The 16,760-nt window shown below is 46.2% G+C and overlaps 1 protein-coding gene across 4 annotated transcripts in view; it reads right to left on the reverse strand.

Annotated features, from left to right (window-relative positions):
- HSPE1 (heat shock protein family E (Hsp10) member 1) overlaps positions 1–16,700 on the reverse strand; it is a 48,393-nt gene extending 31,693 nt beyond the window's left edge. For 2 of the 4 annotated variants that reach the window (XM_017343004.3, XM_002712370.5), the window contains exon 1: positions 280–6,707. In XM_017343004.3, the coding sequence (XP_017198493.1) occupies positions 280–339 (60 nt within the window). In that variant the 5' untranslated portion in view covers positions 340–6,707. Of the gene's footprint in view, positions 1–279; positions 6,708–14,334; positions 14,574–14,651; positions 14,742–15,712; positions 15,878–16,408 lie in introns of those variants that run through there. The other 2 variants (XM_002712369.5, XM_051849329.2) reach the window with 2 other exon arrangements.
- Between the last annotated feature and the right edge of the window lie 60 nt (positions 16,701–16,760).

Below are 16,760 nucleotides of genomic sequence, written 5' to 3' on the forward strand. Positions count from 1 at the left end.
CGGCTGCGGACTGGCGGAGGGCCCCAGGCCTAGGCGGGCACCCCCCGCAGCCCCCAACCGTCCCTCTCGCCCACCCCTCACTCAGGTCAGAGCTCTGCAGGCCTCGCGGGCGGCCACTGCCTTGAGGGGCTGCGGCTCCGGAAGAGCAGGCCGGGCACCAGTGCCGCTGCCCGCCTCTCGGCCGCCCCGATCCAGCCTCCCCTCAGTGGCAGCCAGCTTGCAGGCGTGGCACGGCTCAGGACCGAGAGTTCACCCGCAGGAAAGGTGTGGAGATGGTACCTGCGCCTTGGTGCCCGGCCTGTTCCGCCTCAACACTGCCGTCCCCTCCGCCATGACCATAGTGCCAGAATCTGGGCGGCTGGAGTCGGTACCCGGATGTAGGGGGACGGCTGCCTGCCTTGGGGGCGGGGCGGAGTGGCGCTCTGGGTCCGCGCGCCAGGGAGGGACGGCCGCCGGCAGAACAGCTGCGGCCCGCGCGGGGCAGCACGGGAGGACGGGGCGGAGACCGGGAAAGGGCGGGCGAGGCGGAGGGCGGGGGTGAGCGAAGAAACAGCCGGCGGGGCCCTGTGGCCCAGTGGAGGGCCGCCAAGCTGGGGCGGCCTCTGGCTGCGGCCGGTCGGCGCGGAGGGTCCTGGTCGCCCAGGACTGGTGCTGCAGTGTGCGTGGCGTACGTCACGCGTTGGTACCTCACGCTGGGCTCTTGTTTGTTACACTGGAAGGACAGAGTTTGCACAATGGCGACTGTTTCCGTATACCCATGTGGCAGTAAGTACCCAGAGAAGCTTAATTTTGTCCCAAAAACTGTCTAGGAAAGCAAAGTAGGAAGCAGAATGGGAAAATTCCACGGAATCTACAAGAAACCGACTCAAGCTGAAATCAGACTGGGGGTTTCCGTGTTGAATGTCGCTTCCGCCATCCATAGACACCAAAGCCAAGGACTTTTTCAATGACAAGCTTGCGTGGGTAGAGGACGTAGATGCCAATTGTGAGATAGAGTGGACACTGGGTATTGTGCGTTAGAAGGACAAGGAATTAGCTGGTGCTGTTGCAAGTCAGCAGCATTAGGAAGTAATGAATAAAACGGGATTTTTACAGTGCACAGGTCGAGCGTTTTAAATGTTCTCTTAAATCACAGCCCTTTGAGCAAGCTTTTTTTTTTTTTCTGCTTAAAAAATTTAAGTGTTTGATTTAGAATGAGGGAGGCCTTGGAATATCAGATGGAAAGACAGTTCAAAGTCTATTGAGTGCATGATTTCTGAGAGAAAGGTGTCCCTAGATGAAGATGTGTGCTGAAAGGCCATGTCACAGCCACCAAGGAAGAACGCTAAGAGGAGAGGAGAGATTTGTTCACTAAATTCAAAGCTCAGTAACTGTCAGTGACTTGGAACCTGAAGGATTTGGCAAGAGGAAGTTAGTTGGCATCAGATTCCTTCTTTCTGGAATCTGGTATAGATTGGTAATTTTTTAAGAGATTTAATTCTGACCTCCCAGCAATAGCTCCCAGATACCAAAAGATTTATTCATTCAACAACATTAAGAACTAGTATGTGGTAGGCACTGAGGTACAAGTTCTTAAGTCCATACACCAAGGGGCGTAGACGTGCAAATCACTAATTCTTACACTGAATACAGTGAGTGCCCAGAACAAGGGCCAAATCTTAACTTCCCGAGAGAAATGGGGTGGGTTTGTGAGAGAGCAGAGTCCTAGGAAGGCCTCCTCATCTGCAGACAAACTCATATCTGAGAAGTAAATTCAGATTTCCCAGATTGTGTGGCAGTTACCGTGAGTTATACATAAAAGTTACCTATAATTGAAGGGGATCATTTTAATGTTAGTTTTAAAAAAAGATTTATTTATTTATTTGAAAAAGTTACAGTGAGAGAGAGAGAGATTTACCATCCAGTAATTCACTGGTCAAATGGCTACAACCACCAGTGCTGTGCCCAGACGAAGCCAGGAGCCTAAAACTTCCAGGTCTCCTACTTGGGACATCCTCTGCTGCTTTCCCAGGAGTATTAGCAGTGAGCTGAATCAGAAGTGGAGCAGCTGGGACTCCGGTTGGTGCCCATATGGGATGCCAGTGCTGCAGGTGTTGGTGTAACACACTTCACCGCCATATTGGCCCCTTAATGTTCTCTTTTTTTATTTTTTATTTTTTTATTTTTGACAGGCAGAGTTAGTGAGAGAGACAGAAAGGTCTTCTTTCCGTTGGTTCACCCCACAAATGGCTGCTGCGGCCGGCGTGCTGCGCCAATCCAAAGCCAGGAGCCAGGTGCTTCCTCCTGGTCTCCCATGCAGGTGCAGGGCCCAAGCACTTGGGCCATCCTCCACTGCCTTCCCGGGCCACAGCAGAGAGCTGGACTGGAAGAGGAGCAACCGGGACTAGAACCCTGGGTGCTGGCACCACAGGCGGAGGATTAACCAAGTAACCAAGTGAGCTGCAGTGCCGGCTAATGTTGTCTTTTTTTTTTTTTTTTTTTTTTTTTGACAGGCAGAGAGGACAGTGAGAGAGAGAGACAGAGAGAAAGGTCTTCCTTTGCCGTTGGTTCACCCTCCAATGGCCACCACGGCTGGCACGCTGCGGCCGGCGCACCGCGCTGATCCAATAGCAGGAGCCAGGTGCTTCTCCTGGTCTCCCATGGGGTGCAGGGCCCAAGAACTCGGGCCGTCCTCCACTGCACTCCCTGGCCACAGCAGAGAGCTGGCCTGGAAGAGGGGCAACCAGGACAGAATCCGGCGCCCCGACTGGGACTAGAACCCGGTGTGCCGGCGCCGCTAGGTGGAGGATTAGCCTAGTGAGCCACGGCGCCGGCCCTAATGTTGTCTTAATTCCAGATTTTTCTATATTGTTTCAGTCTGGAAAAAGAAGCAGCAAAGCAGATGAGTTGATGTTGAATTCAGCAATAAAATACACATTCATTCTCTTTGAAAAGCCCAATAAATTGTGCTGTGATGTCAACCCTGGCCTTGTTTACAGGAAGAACCTTGTTCTTCAGGGCTGCAGTGTTTCCAGCTCATAGCCTTCACATTTTCATTCCTCCGTCAGCCTGACGATTATGACCTCCAAAAAAGAATAACTTTTTTTTTTTAAGATTTATTTATTTGAAAGAGTTACAGAGAGAGAGAGAGAGAGTCAGAGAAAGGTCTCCCATTCCATTGGTTCACTCCCCAAATGACCACGACTGTCCAAGCTGAGCTGATCCAAAGTCAGAGCTTCTGGGTCTCCCACACAGTTGCAGGCGTCCAAGCACTTGGGCCATCTTCTACTGCTTTCCCAGGCTATAGCAGAGAGCTGGATTGGGAGAGGAGCAGCCAGAACTCGAACTGGCACTCAAATGGGATGCCGGCTTTAACCCACTTCGCCACAGCGCCAGCCCCAAAGAACAGTTTTATAACCAGAGCTAATTTGGGGAGAAGTGGAAGAAGCAAAGAGAAAAAAAAGACATAATCAGTAATAATTACATGTAATGATGGGTTATGTGACAACTCTCAGAAGTGAATACAAAATGCTTCTGATAAAGGAAGACTATCCTGTTTAAAAATAGTATGAACTGGAGCCAACATTGTGGCATAGCAGGTAAAGCTGCTGCCTGTGATGCCGGCCAGCATCCTATGTAGGTTATTCCACTTCAGACCCAGCTCCCTGGAATGGACTGGAAAAAGCAGCAGCAGATGACCCAAGTGCTTGGGGCCTTGCATATGAGAGACACACTAGAAGCTCTTTGGCGCCTGTCTTCAGCTTGGCTCAGCTCTGGCTCAACCCTGGCAGTTGCAGCCATCCATGGAGTTAATCTGTAGATAGATCTTTCTCTCTCTCTCTCACTCTCTATAGTTTTTTCAAATAAGTAAATAAATCTTAAAAAAAAAAAAGACACTATGAACTAATGGACATAGCTCTGGACTGAGATTCAGAAAATCTAGATTCTCTTGCCTATTGACTGCAGGACTTTAAAAAAGTTATCACATCATTTGAAATGAAGATTGTACACAGTAATTTTTTCATTCCATGGAGAATGAAAGCAAGCATAAAATTAAATATCTTGAAGTTTTAGAAGAAAACATTTCATAAATACAAAGTATTAAAAGTAATTTCAAAAATATCAAATATGAAACCCACCTTGGGGAATTTAAAATCCAAGTACAGGGGCCGGTGCTGTGGCGCAGTGGATTAAAGCCCAAGCCTACAGTGCTGGTATCCCATGTGGGCACCAGTTTGAGACCCGGCTGCTTCACTTCCAATCCCGCTCTCTGCTATGGCCTGGGAAAGCAGTGGAAGATGGCCCAAGTCCTTGGGTCCCTGCAGCAACGTGGGAGACCTGAAAGAGGCTCCTGGCTCCTGGCTTTGGATCAGTTCGGCTCTGGCCATTGGATGGAAGACATTCTTTCTCTCTCTCTCTCTCTCTCTCGCTCTCTCTCTGGATCTACCTCTCTCTCTCTCTTTCAAATGGTTAAATAAATCTTTAAAAAAAAAATCCAAGTACAACTGTGTGTTAATAGTGAGGTATATTCTGAGAAATATATTATTAGGCAATTTTGTCATTGAATGACCATGACAGGATGTAGTTAGACTAAGATAGCTACAATGTCACTGAGTAATATTTTATGAGGCCACAGTTTTATATGCACTCTGTTGTTGACCAAACTGCACATGAATGTATTAGAGTGAATGCCTATTATGTGCAAGGCACTGGACTAAGTGCTAAGAAACATGACATGTAAAATATATAAGCATTTCTCAAAGAGCTTAAAAATGAATAGGAAAAGGCGACCCTACTACAAGGCAAGATGTCTTCAGTGTTGAAGCAGCCCCTTTTACTCACCTTGTCATTCTCCCTTCCCTTTCACATTCCTTTTGCAAACAGACTCTGATCATGCAGTGTACGCCAAGGAAAGGTAGACCCATCTCTAGCTGCAGAGTAAATCACTATGGTTTAAGATAATGATCGGTTAGGAGGTAGATATATGGCTCCGTTTTAGCCTAAAGAAATGTGAAACGAGTTGTGATGGAGAGTTCTGAGGAAGAGATTTGATATTCTTCTAAGGCAGAGATAGCAAGAGAGATGGCTCTCTTTCCTGGACATTGACAAGTCTTGGCTTGAAGGAAGCCAAGCTAAAAGCAAAGCTGACACACTGAGCAATGCACAAGAAGTTGAGGTAGGCCTTAATATGTGGGTAGCACGTATATGCAGAGATGCAGGAAATTTCAGTGTAGGGCAAGCAAGTTGACTGGGGGAGCCGGCACTGTGGCATAGTGGGCTAAGCCTCCACCTATGGCGCCAGCTTACCACGTGAGCACTGGTTCATGTCCTGGTTGCTCCTCTTCCCTTGCAGCTCTCTGCTAAGGCCTGGGAAAGCAATAGAAGATGGCCCAAGTGGTTGGGCACCTGCATTTGCGTGGAAGACCTGGAAAAAGCTCCTGGCTCCTGGCTTTATATTGGCCCAGCTCCAACTGTTGTGGCCACTTGGGGAGTGAACCAGTGGATGGAAGACCTTTCTCTCTGTCACTCTCTCTGTCTCTAACTCTGCCTCTCAAATAAATAAATAAAATCTTTAAAAAAAATTGATATATATATATATGAATATACATATATATATATAAAAGAGCATACATACATATTTTAAACTTATTTATTTGAAAGCCAGAGTTAGAGAGAGGGAAATTCAGAGAAACATTGGTTCACGCCCCAAATGCCAAACAGCTAAGACTAGGCCAGGCTAAAGCCAGGAGCCTGGACATTCATCTAGGTCTTCCACAGGGGTGGCAGGGACCTAAGCATTTGGGACATCTGCTGCTTTCCCAGGCACATTAGCAGAAAAACAGATGGGAAGTGGAGCACCCAGGACTCAAACTGGTGTTCATATGGGATGCCAAAGATGCAGGTGGTGGCTTAACTCACTGCACCACAATGCCAGTCCCCTATATATTGTTTTATCTGTCTTCAACATATTTTTAAAATATTTATTTATTTATTTATTTATTTGAAAGTCAGAGTTACACAGAGAGAGGAGAGGCAGAGAGAGAGAGAGAGTGGTCTTCCATCCGATGGTTCACTCCCCAGAGCTCCCCTAGAGCTGCGCCAATCCAAAGTCAGGAGTCAGGAGCTTCTTCCAGGTCTACCACGTGGATACAGGAACCCAAGGACTTAGGCCATCTTCCATTGCCATCCCAAGCCATAGCAGAGAGCTGGATTGGAAGAGGAGCAGCCAGGACTAGAACTGGCGCCCATATGGGATGCTGGTGCTTCAGGCCAGGGCGTTAACCCACTGTGCCACAGCGCCGGCCCCTGTCTTCAACATATTTTAACATTATTCTCTTTGTCAAAAGTTGTTATGGACTTTTTTCTTTTAACTTGTAGAGTTCAAACTTTAGGCAACTTTGACTACAAATGAGATGATGAACTCCCGCCAGCGCCTGCGGCGCCAATTCCCCGGGTTCTAGTCCCGGTTGGGGTGCCGGATTCTATCCCGGTTGCTTCTCTTCCTGTCCAGCTCTCTGCTGTGGCTGGGGAGTGCAGTGGAGGATGGCCCAAGTGCTTGGGCCCTGCACCCGAATGGGAGACCAGGAGAGGCACCTGGCTCCTGCCTTTGGATCAGTGTGGTGTGCCGGCCACAGCAGCCATTGAGGGGTGAACCAACGGAAAAGGAAGACCTTTCTCTCTCTCTCACTCTCTATTCTGCCTGTCCAAAAAAAAAAAAAAAAAAAAGAGAGAGAGAGAGAGAGATGATGACCTCCCACGGTATTTAATATTTCTCTTAAGAGATTTAGCAACATTCTAGAAAATTTTTGTCAAATTTCTGGTTGTAGTAGCCAGCCTTCAAGATAGCCCACAATAATTATCATTGTATGGTATCTACACCCTTGTGTGGTTCTCTCTGTGAAGATGGCTTACCTGTATAACTAATAGGATATTGTGGAAATTATGTGGTGTGGCTTATTTATTTATTTTTATGGATTTGACAGTTATAGACAGTGAGAGAGAGAGAGACAGAGACAAAGGTCTTCCTTCCTTTTGTTCACCCCCCAAATGGCCACTACGGCCAGCGCTGCGCCGATCCAAAACCAGGAGCCAGGTGCTTCCTCCTGGTCTCCCATGTGGGTGCAGGGACCAAGCACTTGGGCCATCCTCCACTACCTTCCCAGGCCACAGCAGAGAGCTGGACTGGAAGAGGGACAACTGGGACTAGAAGCCAGTGTCCATATGGGATGCCGTCACCGCAGGCGGAGGATTAACCAAGTAAGCCACGGCACTGGCCTGTGGTGTGGCTTTGGATGTTAGGTCATAAAAGACAGAATAGCTTCTGCCTTGCTCTGTTAGATCACTTGCACTGGCGTTGCCATGTATGAGCATTTATGCAGCCCTATGAGGAGCCCATGTAGTAAGAAATTTGAGGCATTCTGCCAAAAGCATCAACTTACCAGTATATGAGTGAATCACCCTGGGAGTGTATCCTACAGCCCAAGAAAAACTTTCAGATGATGGCAGCCTCCTAAGAGACCCCTAAACTACAATCATCCAAATAAACTGCTGCCAATTTCTTTCTTAAAAAAGTTTTACTTATTTGAATGGCAGCATGAGACACACACACACACACACACACACACAGTAAGAGTGAGAGAGAATATCTTCTACCCACTGGTTCATTCCCCAAATCACAACAGTCAAGTATGGGCCAGACCCAAGCAAGGAGCCTAGAACTCCATTCTGATATCCCACATGGGTAGCAAGAACCAAGTCCTTGAGTCGTTTTCTGCTGCCTTCCTAGCCACATTAACAGGGAGCTGGACCAGAAGAACAGCCAGGACTCTAAATGGCATTCTGATATGGGATGCCAGTACTGTAAGCAACCCCTTAACCTGCTATACCACAATGCAGCTCCTCAAACTATAAAAATATTAAAAAAGCCATGGAAAACATTTTTAAGGATTCATTTTAGTTATTTGAAAGGTAGAGTTACAGAGAGAGAAAAAGAAAGAGAGAGGGCTTCCATCCTCTGGTTCACTCCCCAAATGGCTGCAATGGCCAGGGCTGGGCCAGTCCAAAGCCAGGAGCTTCCTCCAGGTCTCCCATGTGGATGCTGGGACCCAAGCACTTGGGCCATTCTCTGCTGCTTTCCCAGGCCCATTAGCAGAGAGCTGGATCAGAAGTGGAACAGCCAGGGCTCGAACTCATGCCCATGGGGATGCTAGTACTGCAACTGTCTGATTACCCTGCTATGCCACAGTGTGGGAAAAGTTTTTATTGGTGAAGATTTTTCATAGTTTGATATAATACTCAGAAGCCATAAAGGAAAATATTCATTAACTCAACGCATAAACAAAATCAAAGCCAAAATGGCAAACTGAAAAAAAAAAAAAAAAAACTTACCACAAAGAACTAATTTTCCTAATAAAGACCTCATAAAAAACCTTTGAAGATCATACCCTTAGTAGAAAAAATTGATAGAAGATATTAATAGGAATAGTCAGCAGTAAACTAAAAAGAAATAACACATGCAATGTTCATGTTCATTCATAATCATAAATAGTTATCAGATTGGAAAAAAAAACTATAATATCCTGTACTATTAAGAGAAGAAAGAAATAGCCTCACACATTGCTAGTAGCACAGTTAACTGACAGAACTTGGGATGGGCATTTGATAGTGGTTAAGATGTTGCTTGGTACACCCACATCTCAAATCAGTGCCTGGGGTTCAAGTCCTAGCTTCACTTCCAATTGCAGCTTCCTGCTAATGTCCACCCTTGGGATGCAGCAGGAGATGGTGCAAGCACTGGGTCCCTGCCACCCATAAGGGAGACCCAGACTGGGTTCTACCTCCTGGTTTTGGCATGTACCAACCCTGGCTGTTACAGGCATCTGAGGAGTGATGGGAGATCTATTATCTCCCATTTTATTTAAAAATAAAAATTAAAAAAAAATGAACTTGCATAAAGGCCAACTTAGAGATATATGTGTTTATATATGTACATGTATGATTAAAATTCATTTACTCTTTGTCCAAGCAATTACATGTCTAAGGACTTAGAGATATATTTGCTCACATGTGCAAAATTATTTATTCATAAATCTATTGATCATAGAAATATTTCTAACAGGAAAAGAGAATAATATGTATCATAGAGGAATACTTAAATTATCTATATAATGGAATATTATACCATTTATATAAAATTAATCTGATACAAATGGTTAATAACAGAAAGTAAGCTTCAAAATGGGATATACAGAACATTATTGTGGCCAGCACTGTGGTGTAGTGGGCTAAACCTCTGTCTGTAGTGCTGGCATCCCATATGGACACCAGTTCTAGTCCCAGCTGCTCCTCTTCTGATCCAGCTCTCTGCTACAGCCTGGAAAAGCAGTAGATGACCCAAGTACTGGGGCCCCTACACATGCATGGGAGACCTGGAAGAAGATCCTGGCTCCTGGGTTTTGATCAGCCCAATTCCAGCCATTGTTGCCATTTGGGGAGTGAACCAGTGGTTAGAAGACTTTTCTCTGTCTCTCCCTCTGTCATAACTTTGTCAAATAAATAAAATCTTTAAAAAAATATATTATTTAAACAAGAAAAATGAAGGACCAGCATTATGGTGTGGTAGCCACAACAGCTGGGGCTGAGCCAATCTAAAGCCAGCAGTCAGGACCTTTGTCTAGGTCTCCCACGTGGATGGAAGAGGCCCAAGGACTTGGGTCATCCGAAGGGAGCTGGATCAGAAGTGGATCAGTGGGGCTGGGGCTGTGGCACAGCAGGGTAAAGCCCTGCCCTGCAGTGCCAGCATCCCATGAGTGCTGGTTCGAGTCCCAGATGGTCCTCTTCTGATCCAGCTCCCTGCTGTTGTGCCTGGGAAAGCAGTGGAAAGATGGTCCAAGTCCTTGAGCCCCTGCACCCACGTGGAAGACCTGGAAGAAGCTCCTGGCTCCTGGCTTTGGATCGGTTCAGCTCCGGCCATTGTGGACATCTGGGGAGTGAACCAGTGGATGGAAGACCTCTCTATCTGTACCTCTCTGTGTAACTCTTTCAAATAAATAAATCTTAAAAAAAAAAAAAAAAAAAGGATCAGCCGAGACATGAACTGGTGCCCATGTAAGATGCCAGCATCGCAGGCAGCAACTTTACCTGCTATGCCACGATGCCAGCCCTGATCCCAATTTTTATCTTAAAACCTTTTATTTAAGATATACAAACTTAAGGCTGGCACCGCGGCTCAATAGGCTAATCCTCCACCTAGCAGCGCTGGCACACCGGGTTCTAGTCCCGGTCGAGGCGCCAGATTCTGTCCCGGTTGCCCCTCTTCCAGGCCAGCTCTCTGCTGTGGCCGGGGAGTGCAGTGGAGGATGGCCCAAGTCCTTGGGCCCTGCACCCCATGGGAAACCAGGAGAAGCACCTGGCTCCTGCCTTTGGATCAGCGCGGTGTGCCAGCTGCAGCTCGCCAGCCGCGGCAGCCATTGGAGGGTGAACCAACAGCAAAAGGAAGACCTTTCTCTCTCTCTCACTGTCCACTCTGTAAAAAAAAATATATATATATATATATATAAACTTCATGCATTTCATAAATACAAATTTAGGATGACCCCAATTTTTAAAATAACTTTCCATATACTTTTCTGAAATAGAAAAATATATAATTATAATAATAGTAATACTAATAATGGTATAACAGAATCATTCCCTGGTTAATTTTAATGTAAGTTAGTCAATTCCCCAATTTTTTTTGTGTGTAGAATAATGGAAAGCAGATTGCAAAGTCAAACATATTTTTATCAGTCCAACTCTTATCACAATTTGTGTTACCTTGAGCGAGTTATTCCACAGAATCTTTCTTTACCTGCGAGGCAGGAGCATCTGCTTCACAAAGTTGCTGAATCTACAAGCAAGTACGCAGCATTTTCAAGGGGGTAGGCCTCAGCCCACATCTGAGCAACTGGAATTCAATTTCCCTCTTCTGACTCCAGCTTCCTGCTAATGTTGGGAGGTAGCAGGTGGTGGTTTAGGCAGTTCGTCCCTGACACCCTTGTGAGACACCTGAATTGAGTTCCTGGTTCTTAGCTTTAACCTGGCCTAGCCCTGGTTGTTTGCAGGCATTTGGGGTGTTAAGTACTTTCTTGGCGGGCAGCAGTGATGGTTCAAGTAATTGGATTCCTGCCACCCATGTCAAGCTTGTGCAGACATTTGGGTAGTGAACCAGTGAATGGGAAATGAAGAAAATAAAAACGAAACTTCCACCACACACACAAAATACGTATGAAGTACCTAGGAAGTGCTCAAAAATGATAAGTATTAACACACACACATACACACACACAAAAACTAGTTAAGAATTTTTACCTTTCTATTTAACTATTTTCCTGTGAAAACTAAGGTAAATGGCACATACTAGTCTGAATTATGTGGTCCCACATTCCCAATGCCACAAATTTTGCATGGCAAAAATCTCTTCCCTATTTTATTAATATAATCTCACCATCTGAAATTTCTTTAGCAATTCTGCTAGATAAGCATCCCAGTAGGACTGCTTCTGTGGTATAAACATTCCCTTCCCTCTGATTTAGGTTTGGAATGGGGAGCGGGGCTCTTGAACGTTTAAGTATACCATGACTCCAAAAGATCAATCAAGCTTGGGAACTATCACTTGGGATCTCAAAACTCATTTGCTGGGGTCTTTAGGAAATAGCAAAAGAGAATACTGGGAAAGCCATGGCCTTGAACAAGTGTCCTCATCTCATCTGAGTTGCCTCTGTAAAACAAGGCATCCTGTGCTTAAAAGGTTATGAACACAATGTCTGAGGCAGGGTATAAAACTGACAGTACACTTGGATACTCTCCTAATGACAGGGCCAAAATTTGACAAAAACCAAGCCTGTGTGTAACTAAAACACTAACACATACACATACATAAATACATGCTGGAACTACTTTGCTGGTATGGAACACAACCAAAACTTGACACCATCATTCCATGCCAGTTACAACTGCCTTCAGACTTCAATTCCACTCAAAAGCATGCATACAACCTTTGAAAGACATATCAAACTAGTTTTTAAGGAACTCTAAGATAGCATCACTACTCAGTACTTAGTAATCATGAAGGTAGAAACAGCTGGTAGCTGAGTTTAGAACTTGGTAATTAACTCTAGTGTGGAACAGTCAAGATTTGAATCATCCAACAGCCAAGAAGTCAATCGAGGTCACTCATCAGTGGTAGGAGCCCAGCCACTTGGGCCGTCAGTTGCATCCCAGTGTGCAGATTAACAGGAAGCTGGAACGAGACTCTAACCCAGGCACTCTAATATGGAATGTGGATATCCTGCGTGACATTGTTAGCTGGAGACCAAAAGCCCAGTTCTGGGATGAACTCTTCTCCCTAGCTGCTAGACAGACAACAGCACTTAAAGAATGTTACTGAAGGGGCTGGCACTGTAGCATGACAGGTTAAAGCATCCCATACGGGTGCCAGTTTAAGTCTTGGTTGCTCCACTACCCATCCAGCTATCTAATGCACCTGGGAAAGCAGTGGAAGATGGCCCAAACCCTCGGGCCCCTGAAAACTCCTCGTTACTAGCTTTGGCCTGGCACAGCCCTGGCTGCTGTGGCCATTTGGGGAGTGACCCAGTGGATGAAGACCTCTCTCTGTAACTCTGACCTTCAAATAAATCTTAAAAAAAAAAAAAAAAAGATTCCTGGGGCCGGCGCCGTTGTCTAGTGGGTAAAGTCACTGCCTGAAGTCCTGGCTGCTCCACTTCCAATCCAGTTCTCTGCTATGGCCTGGAAAGTCAGTAGAAGACGTCCAAGTCCTTGGGCTCCTGTACCTGCATGAGACCCAGAAGCAGCTCATGGCTTCAGATAGGCCCAGCTCTGGCCTTTGCAGCCATTTGGGGAGTGAACAGAAGACCACTCTCTCTGCCTCTACCTCTCTTTAAGTCTTTCAAATGAAATAAATCTTTAAAAAAATAAAATTGTTCCTGAGCTATTATTGCTATCACTTTATCTTGGAGGAAAAGAGAACTTAGGCAATGTTAATGATTACATTTTAGATTCTCCTTTAAAGTAATTATACAATCAACTTAAAATTTTTTTTTGAAAGTTAAGGAGCCAGTGCTGTGATAATGCAGGTCAAGCCACCGCCTCCAATGTTGGCAGCCCATGTGGGCGCCAGTTCGAGTCCTGGCTGCTTTACTTCCAATCCAGTGCTCTGCTATGGCCTGGGAAAGTAGTGGAAGATGACCCCTGCACCTGCGTGGGAGACCTGGAAGAAGCTTCTGGTTGTTGCAACCAACTGGGGAATGAATCAGCAGATGGAGGATTCCTCTCTGCGTAACTGACTTTCAAATACATAAATCTTGGCCAGCACCGTGGCTCACTAGGCTAATCCCCCACCTGCCCCGCCGGCACTCTGGGTTCCAGTCCAGCTCTCTGCTGTGGTCCGGGAAGGCAGTGGAGGATGGCCCAAGTACTTGGGCTCTGCACCCGCATGGGAGACCAGGAGGAAGTTCCTGGCTCCTGGCTTCGGATCCGCTGTAGCAGCCATTTTGGGGGGGTGAACCAACGGAAGGAAGACCTTTCTCTCTAACTCTGCCTGTCAAAAATAAATAAATCTTAAAAGAAAGTTAAGGCCAGCGCCACAGCTCAATAGGCTAATCCTCAGCCTTGCGATGCAAGGCACACGGGTTCTAGTCCCAGTTGCCCTTCTTCCAGGCCAGCTCTCTGCTGTGGCCAGGGAGTGCAGTGGAGGATGGCCCAAGTGCTTGGGCCCTGCACCCCATGGGAGACCAGAAGCACCTCCCTCCTGATCAGCGCGGTGCACCGGCCGCAGCGGCTATTGGAGGGTGAACCAACAGCAAAAGGAAGACATTTCTCTCACTGTCCACTCTGCCTGTCCAAAAAAAAAAAGGAAAGAGGGAAACAGAGATCTTCTATACACTGGCTCACTCCCCAAATGGCCACAAGATTGAGGCTGAGCCAGGGGCAAGTACTTGCACAATCTTCCACTGCTTTTCCCAAGTGCATCAGCAGGAAGCTGCACCAGAACTGGAACAGCAGGATCACCAACTGGTACACAGTGTCACAGGTGATGGTTTAACCAATGTGAAACTGGAAATGTTCATTAAGTACTTATTACATCTTAAGTCAAAATGTAGACACTTAACTTTCTCAAAATGTGTGAATCCATGGTTTTTTATCAGTACCAACTACTTATATACTAAAGTTAAAACTCATTGTAGGGAAAACATACCTATAGTTCTTGTTTCCCAGAATTCTGATTACCTGAATCAAGGAGTAAGTAAAAATTAGAAAACTCTAAAAAACCACCTTAAATTACTAAAAGAACAACCATTCATTTATAGATTTTATTTGTAAATGTTTACACCAGAACAGTGAAACTAAAGTTTAGAGACAATGGGCGACATTGTTTTAGATAGCATTAGTTTATTATAAAAGAGACATGGAAATTATTTACATGATGAAAAGATTTCAGAACTTCAATGGAATGGGAAGCTTCATGTGATGCTGTTTCAGAGATTTCAATCTACATATTTTCCAAGGATGTCACCATCTCTAAATAGAAAATAATCCTGCAAGTAGAGAAACATTAATTAAAATAGCTAATAATAAACATTCAACTTCCTTTTAGAATGATTACATTTACACACCTTGTCGTCTAGAACTACTTTAGTGCCTCCATATTCTGGAAGAAGAACTTTATCTCCAACTTTCACACTAACTGGTTGAATCTCTCCACCCTTGAGGAAAAAAATAGACGTTTAACAAAGACATCTAATTCACAACAGTTATTTCTCAAAACACTGTTAATGATATATGTTCAAAGCCAACGTTAAAAATGAACCTTGTCAAGTGATATAAACAAATTAGTACTAGAATTGTAGTTCTTCACTGCAAAAACATCACCATAAAGTTACACTTTGAAATAATGAATACAGCGGGTTAAATTAAAACCTGACTTCTATGTAAAAGGTCAGTCATACTGGAAACGTTAACCGTGTAACTGTCACATATTAACATAATATATAGATCACATGAAAGGAAACGGTGTTTTTTCAATTTTTGAAATCATCTTATGCTAGCCCCAATGAATCAGCCTAAACCCATATTTTGATGTTCATACATAAAAACTTAATTTCAATTTTCTATATTTAGAACATATATTCTCTTGTGTTTCAATTTCCTTTCCTCCAAAGTACAGATTTAGGGAGACGGACTACTACAGGGCAGCTACTCACATCAACTTTAAGAGACAAATGAACAGGCAGTTAACATATTTGACCCTAAGGGCATTCACTGTGTACTTGGCCTGACACTTTCAGAGACCTAAGATTTAACCAGTTAATCGGTGAACACCCTGAAGCACAGACCAACCTGCTCCTTTCACAAGTATACCAGCTAAGGCCCCAAAAGTTACAAGACCAGGGCAACGCGGCCTTAGTTTAACCTCTAACACTGAAAGTCCCTTAACAGTCCACGTTTCAAGTCTTAAAAGGTCCAGCAGTATACCTTACAGCATAATCTTGTCTTCTCAAAAATTTACAATCTGAAAAAAACCAGTGATACTAGGCTACTAGAAAGCTCCTGGAGACAATGTTACTACTATGGAAATCTCCATCGTAAAATCAGCTTATTTTTGCAGTCATTTTCCTTAAAATGACGCAAGTTATTTAAAATACTTTTATAGCTGCATCTGCAGTCCCCAAGTTACCTTTCCTTTAGAGCCTGATCCAACAGCTACTACCGTTGCTTGCAATACTTTTCCTTGAGATTTTTCAGGGAGCATAATGCCTCCTTTGGTTACTGTTTCCGCGGCGCTCCTCTCCACCAAGACCCGGTCAAAGAGCGGAAGAAACTTCCTAAATGCCTGTCCTGCCTGCAGAGAGAAAAACGTTTTATTGAAAACACGCAGGGCCTCCGCAAGCGTTTCATCTCAATCAACTTCGGTTTTCCAGAACACCCACACTAAGGGAACGCATCTGAACGTTCCGCCCTTTGCACCAAGTTTAATATTCCCCACCCTCTGTGTTCGCTGGGGGGTCGTTGTCGCCCCTCTCGCCCACGCGACCTGGTTAACCTTAATTAACTCCAAGGTCATTTTCCTTAAGTTTTTCTGGAAAAGTCAGGGCCACTCCCTCCGCCTGGAGCCGTACTCTTTCTCCTAGATCCTGCACACCCACAAGGGCCCTGCGTGCAGAGGCAGGTGGGCCGCCGCGCTTGTGTGCCCGGGCTCCCGCCCCCCTGCCCCACGCTACTGCGGCACACGCGTGTGCAAGGAGCCCTCGGCGGAGGGGAGGGCCGGCGCGGCCTCGCCTCTGCGGAGGACAGGCGGCCGCTACTCACGGAACGCTCCACTAGCCCTGCAGTCAGGCCCCGCAGGGCGCCCTGCGGGCCACGCGGGACTCACCATGGCCCCAGCGCCGCAGCTTTCGCTCCGCTCTCGCGCCGCTCCAAGGAGAGACCCGCAGCCTGACCCTCGGGACACGTGAAAAGGCCAGGCACCGCGCACGCGCGCTCGGCCCGCACCCGCCCCCGCCCCTCCCCCCGAGAGGGGCGGCCGCCGCAGCGCGCGCCGGGATTCGCCCGGAAGGCGCCGCGCGGCCTGCTGACGCGAGGCCCAGAGGGCGGGATTGAAGAAGAGCTTTTTCTAGGCTTTTCTAGGCCAGCAGGCCGAGGTGAAAGGACAAGCCCACCCCACTGTCCCCCTCCCGGAAATGACGGGGTGTGACCCTTGACCCGCAGAGCGCGCGGCGCTTTCC

Source organism: Oryctolagus cuniculus, chromosome 3 (assembly GCF_964237555.1).
Source record: "Oryctolagus cuniculus chromosome 3, mOryCun1.1, whole genome shotgun sequence".
In the NCBI taxonomy this organism is placed as follows: domain Eukaryota; kingdom Metazoa; phylum Chordata; class Mammalia; order Lagomorpha; family Leporidae; genus Oryctolagus; species Oryctolagus cuniculus.